Source organism: Cupressus sempervirens, chromosome 8 (genome assembly GCF_028749045.1).
Source record: "Cupressus sempervirens isolate cs-2001-9-10 chromosome 8, ASM2874904v1, whole genome shotgun sequence".
Classification (NCBI taxonomy): domain Eukaryota; kingdom Viridiplantae; phylum Streptophyta; class Pinopsida; order Cupressales; family Cupressaceae; genus Cupressus; species Cupressus sempervirens.
Genome location: NC_143125.1, coordinates 228,188,461 through 228,200,272, shown reverse-complemented (window position 1 = coordinate 228,200,272; position 11,812 = coordinate 228,188,461). Strand labels below are relative to the sequence as shown.

General features: G+C 32.9%; 1 protein-coding gene across 1 annotated transcript; it reads left to right on the top strand.

The window, feature by feature from the left end:
- Nucleotides 1-5,443: 5,443 nt before the first annotated feature.
- Nucleotides 5,444-7,262, top strand: LOC149542330 (uncharacterized). Its single transcript, XM_089797301.1, has one exon. It carries the CDS (start codon nucleotides 5,721-5,723, stop codon nucleotides 6,834-6,836), a length of 1,116 nt encoding a protein of 371 aa, XP_089653427.1. The 5' UTR covers nucleotides 5,444-5,720; the 3' UTR covers nucleotides 6,837-7,262.
- The last annotated feature ends 4,550 nt before the right edge of the window (nucleotides 7,263-11,812 follow it).

Sequence of the window (11,812 nt, the reverse complement as noted above, 5' to 3'; positions counted from 1 at the left end):
TCACAATTTTCAAAAATAAGGAAACATTTTACAAAAGATAGGTCCAATCTCATAAGGCGAAATCAACAACCACATAAATAAATATCTAAAGAGATGTGAACTTAGAGATAGGTCCACACGAGATCCAAGAAGCCATATGAAAATCCATAGAAGATTGCATGTAAGCATGAATTTTGCATAAGTGAATTCCCTCATGCTACATGAGTTGCCAATGAAGAACACACCTCAAGGAAGATTGTAAGAGAACATGTGAGTGATGAAACATTAAGATTCGTGATCAAAGGCATAAGATCCATGATAGGTCCACATTATGAAATTGTGTTCGTCGATGAAACAAAGAAAAAACTACAAGATTATTCTCATGATCAAAAGACTTGAAACATAAAATAAAAATAATCTTTTTGGATGGTTCAATATTGCCAATGAACCCAAAATGCTCCTGCATCATTATCATTGTCCAGGTTAAGACTATGCCTAAACATGTTCCAACTAAAGTCAACGATGCTTTTTTTGGTATAAAAGAATCATCATATTATCTTAAATGGATCACTAAAGAAAAATAAGAAATAAATATCAGTAATAGCGTACACCCTCTCAAATTTGTGACATGTAAAAGATGTAAGGAATTAGAGGAGATGGGGAGAAATGATAACATGTAAAGCATATGTATGTAGTACTATCAAAAATGATTTTGTATAAGGAATACGATAAATATTCGTTATATCCCATGTAAGGCACAAGAAGAATGTAATCATATAATGTCTTAGATAATCATCTAAAGATGGAAGTGTTAAGTCACATGAATATGGAAAAGTGATAGGTTCACCTACAATGATAGTTATAGCCATGAGTAACATATGGATGCAAGGAAAATAATGAATGGGGGATGCCAACATTTTTAAGATTGTCTTTTTGTGAAAATACTTATAAACTATAATATCTTATGTACCCATATAACCAATAAGGTTGTCAAAGAAATAAGGCTCGTAACAAATTCATGATTGTATGTTCAATAAAAATGTATCCATTTATCACATGATAACTAATTATATAAATAATTATGAATAATTATGTCTCCTATCACACACTCGTGATTAGTATTAAAATATAGCATAGAGGTGAGTGTACCCTATCTATATATAAGGGTGGATAATGAAATTGACATCTTATTCACATCATCATCGACTAAAGAGACTTTTTCATACAAGACCATAGTTCATCATAAGCTAAAATATGATAATGTTTTATCACACATATAAAATCTAAACCCACTAATCAATAAGATCATCATCAAAATAATCACAATTAGAAAGTACAAAGTATTTTACATATAAGATGCATCAATGGTACCATCAATATTATTTTGTAATAACTCCATATTAAGATTAACAAGATCATCTCCTAAATAACAAACATCATTGTCATCTCAAAAGATAATATATTAGTGATGTTATAATGCAACCATCCTTATGTAGTATATCATTAGATAAAATTCTATCATGTGAATCTATAAAACTATCAAGAAGTATAAAGCATCAATCATCATAAGGCATAGATCATGGTATATGAAACAAGTAGCGAAGATAGATCATTAACCTTAAATTTGTCACAAGGTGCATCATTAGAGAAATACCAATCGGTAGGAATAGACACAAACTATCATCATAAGTTTCAACAATATCATGCATAGGTAGAAAAAGAGTAAAATCATCACTACCAATCACATAAGGCATATCAACAATATAAGGAAAAAACTAACTAGATGTACAATTATCATTATCACAATCCACAAGAAAGGTACAATCAGTATAACACCCATGGACAAGTGGCAAAAATGGACAAGAGGTCACCTAACGTCTCACACTTTGCATTAAAAATTATGCATAGCTTAGCCACTACCTCATGCCTTATCTAGAAGAACATGTTCAACATATAGGACAATGGGGATGACAATTGCAAGGATCCTTATAAGTTGCATATAGAGGACTAAGTGATGAGGATGTTGAACAAGTCATAACAAAAGGATGTCTAGGGACTTGGTCCTTTATTTTTATTTTTATTATTACCAGAACCATTACCTATTGTACTTGTACTTTATTCTAGTAGGGCTCTAAGTGGCCCTATTTAAGGACTCTTATTACTATTTTGATTAGTATTATAGATGTTCTAATCCTTAGTAGTGGTTACTATAACCACATTTACTAACTTCATTCTTTGTTATTCTGAAGTTAGTTTGATTATTTTTGATATTCTATTAGTGTATCGTGAATGTGTTGAAAATGGTTATTTATTGACTAACACATTCTAGCTTGTTCATTAAAGGGAAAAAAAACCTACTTTTGTTTCTTTAAATATAAAGTGTGTCATTAATGTGTTGAAAATGATAATTTGTTGACCAACACATGCTAGCATGTTTATTAAAGGGAAAACACCCTAGTTTTGTTCCTTTAAGTATAAAACACATCCATAGCATATAAATGTTGGAATAGACCAAGTCCACGTCTTTCTCCTATTGCAACTGAAACTACAGTTAACTCCACCACGTGTGTGCATGATTGAATATGTCTCCAAACACATGGCAAGGTTTTTAAGTGTTAGTGTTGTCACATTACACCATCCACATGTACGCTCTAGACTCTTCATTTGTAGCTGAAAGTCCTCTATTTATAGAGGCCATCTAATTTATATTATTGTGCAACCAGATTAATAAAATACTTTTGTTATCTGTTGTCACCACTTTCTTTCTTAGTTCTATTTTTTTAAAATATGGTATCAGAGCTATTAGATTTTTTGGGCTGTGTTTTTATTTGAGTATGTCAATCTTTGATCTTTGTTGATTCATGAAGCTGCTATTTAAGAAAATTTGACATAGAAGATATGTTGTTGCCAAATGAAAAGAAAGGCTGATCATTGAAGTCAATGTCTAGAATGAAGAGAACCTGTGAAGATACAATCTAAGCTTCTAGTGTTGAGAGAAGCCAGTTGAAGATAGAAAAGTTGCCACCAAAAGAAATCAAGACTAAACAGACTAGTTGTGTATCGTGTGAGAAATGTTTAACATTTTCGCCTTGTTGTCAATTAAAGGAAGATGAAGAAAGGTTTGCTACTCTAAGAATTGGAAAAAATCTGATGATGTGTATATTGAAATTATAAGTTTAAAGCAATGAAGATCAAATTAGTGACAATTGTAGTAAGAGGTGCATTATCGGTTGTGCCTAACACCCCACAAGTTTTTTCTTCTTCTTTTGGTTTGACATACTAATGAAACATTCATATGGACTCAATATTATTGTGCATGAGAAAAGTTCAGAGTTGGTTTCCCCATCATTGAAACAATGCTTTTGCAAAGTTGGAAGGGTTTGTGGTAAGCCAAAACCACTTGTTTAGGTGAAAACCCTAAAAGTCTTGAAGGGTTTGTGGTAAGCCAAAACCATTTGTTTAGGTGAAAAACCTAAAAGTTTATTGAAGGGTTTGTGGTAAGCCAAAACCATTGGTTTAGGTGAAAAACCTAAAAGTCCATTAAGGGTTTGTGGTAAGCCAAAACCACTTGTTTGGGTGAAAAACTTAAAAGTTTTTTAAATGTTTGTGGTAAGCTAAAACCACTTGTTTGGGTGCAAAACTTAAATTTTTTTGAAGGATTTGTGGTAAGCCAAAGCCACTTGTTTGGGTGAGAAACTCGAAGGGAAAATCTCATATTCTTATGGGTGGACTGGTTAAAAAACCCATATCATAATGACAAAAGGAACAAATTGATAATGAGAAGCGAAACTAAATTTGTTATGTTGTAAAATGGGTACCTAACAAGGCTCAATGCGTGGACCTATTCTATTTGAATTTCTTATTGTAATTTCTTCCACATCAAGAGTCTTTAGTGGTAATAAATAAAGGGAAGGTGTTGGAATAGACCAAATCCACGTCTTTCTCCTATTGCAACTAAAACTACAATTAACTCCACCACGTGTGTGCATGATTGAATATGTCTCCAAACACATGGCAAGGTTGTTAAGTGTTAGTGTTGTCACATTACACCATCCCCATTTATGCTCTAGACTTTTCATTTCTAGTTGGAAGTCCTCTATTTATAGAGGCTATCTAATTTGTATTATTGTGTAGCCAGATTAATACAATACTTTTGTTACATCTGCTGTCACCATTTTCTTTCTTAGTTGTATTTTTTAATAATAAAATCATAAGGGTATCAAGGATGAAATGATCACAAGCCATAATAAACAAGAATACATTGGTAAAACATGCATGCAAATCAGTTAAAGGGAATAACTTATGACAATCCATGAAATACATTATAGAAAAATGGGATCAAATAGATATGACACAATGAAATCCCAAACACTAGTCAAGATGTTATAATAAAACACAAAAGACGGTAGATCCAAACACTAATGAAATCTAATACAAAATGAATGCACTCATAAATTCAGATCTCAAAACCTTAATAACATAGCATAAACCCTAAGGTCAAAACCTTATGTCATAAAAGTGTTAGATTCACTCTAGGTTGCGAAGGAATGTTAGCTTAACTAGAGATCAGATCTATTAGATTTCCACAATCCATGAAAATGAGTTTTACTTTCTGGATTTGATTGTGAAGGAATGTTAGCTTCACTAGAGATCAGATCTATTAGATTTCCACAATCCATGAAAAACTCTACACAATCAAATCTAGAAAGTAAAACTCATTCACTAGAGATGTAAGGAAAAAATCACTTCTTTCATAATCAAAGCCAAACAAGCAAACATGCCCGCCCATAAGGAATCAACTATTATATTAATTGGAGGATCATTTCCATTGTGACATTTAGCTATTGACATAATTTTCATAGTATGTTATGCTATGTGTGTACTCACTTAGATATTATTGATGCAATGGTCATATAAACTCTGTAAACATGTTGAGTTTTTGGGTGGTTGAGATAAAATATTTATGATACAATGAAAGCTCAAACCATAATCAATATGTAATAATGAAATATAAATGAGAGTAGATCCAAGCACTAATTAAATTCGATATGAAATAAATGCAATTTTGAAACAAGATCTCAAATTCTTTATAAAAGAGGATAACCCCTAAGATAAAAACCTAGATCATGAAGAAATGCTTGATTCACTATAAATATAATGAAAAAATAACTCTTGATAACCAAAACCAATAAACAAACACTCTTACCCACAATGAATAAACTTTTATAGAAGACCACTTCGTAAACTACCTTTGCTATATTCAACCAAATATACAGTCACATGTTATTAATACAATGACCATATAAGACTAATATATTAATTGAAAGATCAGTTTGGTAGTGACATCGCTATTGAGATAATAATTATCCTGGTACATTAAACCAAATCTATACCCACATTACACAGTGTTGGTAAAACAACAATGATCATATAAACTCAATAGAGAAGCTGTAATGTGGAGGCTACCTTACGAGGATCACTTAAAACAGCTAGTTTGGAGATTAGTATGTGAAATGGTGTTCGAGATCTTTCAATGGCGAGCAGCGAGGGGTTTCAACTGAGGGAAATAATAAAGACAGCAGCGGCCATAATTAAAAATTACAGGGTAACGTGAGTCCTATGACAAAAGCACCAGGTAAAATGTCCGAGTTTCTCTTTAGTGGGGTAAAGCAAGGGAATTAGCTGGGCGATAGAGAATCAACGCGGTTTTGCCAGAACAATCCAGCTCACAGGTTGACTCTATGCCCATCCCCAGATATCCCCCACCATCATCTTCGACATATACACACAAAAAAAAAACGTTTAGAGGAAGCTGCCTACGACTCCTGTCTCTCTCTCTCTCTCTCTCTAGCACATATGCAGTGTGTGTGTATATATATACCCCATTGACACAAACCATCCAAGCTCTGTGTTATGTTCTTGTCCATAAAGTGTCTTCACCTTTACTCCTCACTGTCTTGAGTATATATCCTGATAGATTGCTAGTGTGTGCATATACACGTACTCCAGAGGGTTTTTGTGTGTGTATGTACATCTTACAGAGGGTTTTTTTGTGTGTGTATACATCCTACAGAGTGTTTTCAAGAACCCAAATGGTGGCCAATAGCAGGCAAGTTAAGCAAGGCGTTGTTCTGATTGAGGACAAGTTTGGGGGGGATTCGAACCTGAGACCTAAAGCGGGGAAGAAGAAGAGAAGCCAAGGTGTGAAGCAGCAGTACAAGGGGGTGAGAATGAGGAGTTGGGGATCATGGGTGTCTGAGATTAGGGCACCCAATCAGAAGACAAGAATATGGTTGGGCTCATATTCAACAGCAGAGGCTGCTGCAAGGGCCTATGATGCTGCCCTCCTCTGCCTCAAGGGCTCCTCTGCCTCTCTCAACTTCCCTGAGTCTGTCATTGCTCTTAACAATATCTTCAACAACAACAACAGCAAGGAGGAGCCTAATGTTGTTATGTCCCCTAGGTCTATCCAGAGATTTGCAGCTGCCGCAGCCAGTGGAAGATACACTTCCTCTTCTTCTGCCATTAATACTCAATCTCCAACTACTAGTACCTCTACCTCTTCTTCTCCTATTAGTATTAGTGCTAATACACAATCTGATGTAACTGTTAGCCTTAGTATTAGTGCTGATACACAATCTGATGAAACTGTTAGCCCCCCAATTGAGAGCCCCCCTGAACCAGAGAATGGTGTTCCTGAGTCAGAGATGTGTTCATGGCTTGAACAAGAGACATTCCTTATGCAGCCATATGACCAGATGCTCTACTCTGCATTGCTCTCTGACCCTTCTCCTTTCTCTAATTGGGTTGAGGACTATGCTCTGGATCAGGACCTCTGCCTCTGGAACTTCCCATAGCTCTCTGGAATGTTCTAGAAAGTTTTTGGGTGTCATTAGCTTATTGACTCTGGTGCAGAATGCACTGTAACTATACTCACTACTAGTATCTATTTATTATATATTCATTGGAATAATATTGTTCCTTATGTTCATTCACATTTGTGTTACAAGAAGTAAAATACTTCAATGTCCAGAGCCCTGTACTCTTTACATTCTTCTGTGGTGCCAAAATAGGTGTCCCACCTTATCAATGCAAAATTTAATTAGTCTTCATCTACATCCCAATGTTTGTTTGTTCTGACTTCTGAGATCCATGGTGTTTTCAATCTAAGATGTGTCTAAATGTGTTGTTGAAGGCTTCATGCCGTCTGAATAAAGGCTTGGCCCTGCAATTGTTAACTGTTGAATTGGGGCAAAAAGTGAGATTAGCTCTATTTTTGAAAATTTTGCATATTATTCTCTTATCTTGTTCTCTTCTTTCTGATCTACTGATAAATCACATTACTTCTATCTGATCTGATCTGATGATAGATGATGTAATGTGATTTGAGTAAAACAAATTCAGATAACTGTTACAGGCACTATGGCAAAATAGCTGTAAACTGAGCAATCATATATCTATTCTCATACACTGGTCAAAGATTACTAAATCTGGATACAGTGAAATAGTTTGTATCATATTTAAAGTGTTGCAAAGAGCAAAGAGATATGGGCATAACTGGTGGTGGAGATTCACTGGGATTATATTAAGTTGGTATTTCAGTCCTCCATTCAAAAGGGTATTCATTTTTTGTTAAATTTTTAAATTTTATTTGATTTAGTATTGATAAAGAATATAATAATTGAAAAAAGTTGTGTAAAGCATGATGATTTTAGTGATTGATAATTATCATTTTTATATAATTTTTTTAAAAAAAATTGAATTTGAAAGTGTAGAGGTATACTCCTTATTTTTTGGCACTTAATCTAGCTAAAAAGATTTGATGGAAGACATCCATAAAAAAAGAGTGTAAGAGTATTAATTTAAACTATTTTATCATATTAAGAGAAATAGTTTCTTTATAAAGTGAGACAATTTTGTTGAATTGTTAGACTTTTTTATTTTATTATATTATGAAAAACTATTTTCTTTATAGAATAAAAAAATTAAGATTTCCAATTACTTATTATAATGATATCTTTGAAAATATTAATATAAATAAAAAATTTCAATATTAAGAATAATGATTTTAGGCAATTATTATTAATGTTTTGTAAACTACTATTTTATATGACAATGATAACATTTATAATATTTTTTAGATCATAATTTCTCTTTAAAAGAATAAATAATATATGTAAATATTTCTTCAATATTAACTTTTTAAAACTTTTTATTGAGACTTATCATGAATGTCACTTACATCCATTTATATTATAACATTATATAAATAATCATCATAATTTTTTTATATTATGTTAAAAATAACTGGCAAAATTAACATTTAATTTTCTATTCTAGAATTACCACATCAAATATCTTCAATTTTCAATCCTTGACACCTTACAATCCTTAGACTATTACATCAAATATAATTTTTATAATTGTAGAGATGTAATAAAAAAATGACACTATGACATTTCCCAAATATCTTTAGATCATGACCCTTAAAGTCACTCCACCAAATTGCTTTGGGTCCAATCTTATATCACTTGAGACAATTTCATCGTGTTTGTCAAATACATTAAAAATTATATTATTATTATATAGTATTAGTATGATGTAAGCATTAAATTTATTAAAGTATATCATTTTAATATGATGTAACATTAAATACATAGAAACTATATTATATTAGGGTGATGTAACATTTTGTGGCACAAAGTGCAATGACTATATATTGTATTGGAAGCCATCTGAAATATGTCCATCATTGAATCTTCCTTTTCGCCACACACGAATGGAATGAAACATTTTATCTTAGCGAGAATGGAATGCTTCGTATGTAAAGGACAAAAGTATCAAATCTACCTGACAATAGACTAAAGGTGTCGATGTGGACGTCAAAGGAAGCTTTAATGCAGATGCTAAATAAATTTATAATCCTTGGTTAATATTTTTATAAGAGAAGAAAGATAAAGTCATGGTTCTCAAGTAAATTTATTGGATGATTTAGTTTGCCTATATGTTATTTATATTCTATGTGATTATGTTTGTGATTATATTTAAGTGTTCTTATTATTTATATATAATTATAATAGGAAAATAATATGAATAGATTGTTTTAAGCAATAATCATTTCAAAGGTATTTAGAATGTTGTGAAAATTTTAAATATATAATTTAAAAGTATTCATAAATTTTATTTTTTATTAGATATTATTTAAACAACTATTATAAAAATTTAATTCGAATGTTTAGATCTGATTTAGCACAACTCACCAAGTGAGATCACTATGAAGAGTTCATAAAACAAGGATTATTGCATTATTTAGAAGATAATAAAAAACAAAGCAGTTGTATATGATAATAGACTTCATTGTTTTTGAATAATAAAGCAGCCAAAACAAGGGGGTTGGCCCTTATAGAAGACAAACTGGCCTACAACCAATAGATAATAGACTTCTTTGTTGCTCCTATTGACCAAAGCAACCCATCATTTGGGCCCATCCTTCCATTTTAATATTTTGTTTTCTGGATCCTCTTCTTCCACATTAGCTCGGGGTTGTGGAGCTGTCGTTGGGGAATCATTGCAAGAGGTATAACTACCACAAGGATCTCTCCATCTTGTTGTTCTTTGGTTCTAGCCTCATTAAGATCATCAATGAAACTGTGAAGGACATTTTTGAACCGTGTTCTCTTAGGTGTTGTCCTTGTTTAGCTGAAACCATGTGAGATCTCCCTTCTAAATTTTCTTATAGCTCAATTATGCATCAGAGCCAACAATTTTTTGTCATCCATCTTCAACACAATGGTAAGCTGCATGGTAATTTTGTGAAAAATTAGTCCCCACAAAGACTTAGTAAGGCACCTAACTTTACCTTCAAACACATTATCATTACAAAATTTCCATATGAACCATAAAATCTCAACAGATAGGACATACCAAAAAAATTGCAGCTTTTCTTGAGGGTGAAGAAAGATCCAAATAGGATATTCAAAATGTTGAAGTTTTTATGCAAGTATAATCCAAATAAACCTCATATTTCTTTGGCAACAAGACAATATAAAAAGATATGAAAAATATATTCAAAAGATTTGTAGAAAGAACAAATATTGGGTTACCCATTAGGATTCTTGTCTAACAACTTGCATAGGAAAAAAAATCCACATTAAGCATAACTTTTTGGGTTCAACTGGTCCACTCTTGAGGCTAGTCAATTATTTGGTGCAATCTTGGTCAATACTGTTATAACTCCAACAAGTTTTTAAATGTTCAAGGATGGAACAATGATAAGAAATAAATCTATATAGAAACTTGGCTTTGGTATTGGGGATGTAGTGCCTCTCCCATTTGACTTTTGTAAGCCGTCCTGATGGATGCACCCTTGCTGATCTTTTGTTGTGATAGATCATGATTGTGACCCTGAGTGGTCTACACCGTCGAGGTGTTTGGATTTATATTTTTGTATTAGTTGCGTTGATTATGCTTTTGACTGATCTTTGAGATTATGATGTGATTTTTGGTTCACTGAGGTTTGTGCCAGTGGTTACCAGGATCGATGTGGTATCATGAGCTTGTTCTATGATTACCCTGAGATGTGTGCAGAGATTGCACTGTGTACTATTACCATGCTACATTGGACTAGGTTCCTATAGCAGTGGTTAGTCATGTTTATGACTGTGTTTGCTTATGTTTTTTAAATGCCTTTTTAATGCAGAGTAATCAACAATTATTAAATGCATTAATGATTAGAATGGATTATTCTTGTTGGATTATTTGGTTATGTGTTGCGAACATTTACCTTGTTATATTTCTGATTAGAGAGATATTTGTTACGCATGTTATGTTTACATTTGAGAGGACCCGAGGGTTAGATGCTACACTTTGATTCCAGTATCATGGATTTTAGACTGCTATGCTATTCAGTTAATCATATTGCATGATGATGCCATGTTAAGATGACAGTGTGTTTTATGATATTTGGTTATTTGGTATTTGGACATACCTCTGATTTTGTTATGTGATGGATTTAATGCTATGGTTATTTACTTCATTCCTACGTTGTTATGTGAACGTGAGTGATGCAAATAGATTGTTTTAATATAATTAAATAAATGGTTAACTTAGGTGATTTAACGCATTATTGCTTCGGCTATGTTATTATATGCAATTGCACTTGATCATGTTGTTTAGTGTGCAGGATTATATCCCTGGCAGTGGCACATGGAGTTAGTGATTCAGCCGTTCATATTTTACCAATGTCGCCTTTTTATGGTCAACGTATCCTTAATTAAATGTTTAATTTAAACCTTTCGGTAATTATTAAATCCGAACTCATTTGCATTATGTGATTAGACTAGTAAGCGTGTCTGTGCATTTAGAGTTTCACTTTGTCACAAAAGTTGTTTAGGAGATTTATGTGTTTTTGGATTTTCGGGCTTTTAAATTGATTTATTTTAATTTCTGGCAGCTTTGCCATAGATGAATTCCTATTTATAGGAATAGCCTGTTTTCGTTTGGGTCAATTCGGGGTTTAACTAGATTGGATGGTTAAATGCCCTAATCGATTATTCACTCGAAAAGTGAATAAGTATCCAAAGAGGAATTTAATTCCTCACTTCTCACTTTTGAATTGGAAAGTTGGAGAGTAAAACCCAAAATCCTCTTCATGAGGATTTACTATTTTGTTCGTTGTGGAAGCTATGGGCGTGGGATCGTCGCGAGGTTGGGCTCGTTGGATCCAGCTCGGGGAAACCTTGGATTGCCGCGATTTTCAGCTACTTCTGCGGGATATTTATTTTATGGGTCAGATTCCCATTTTGCCCTTTTGGCTGTGAGGTAGGGCTTTCCC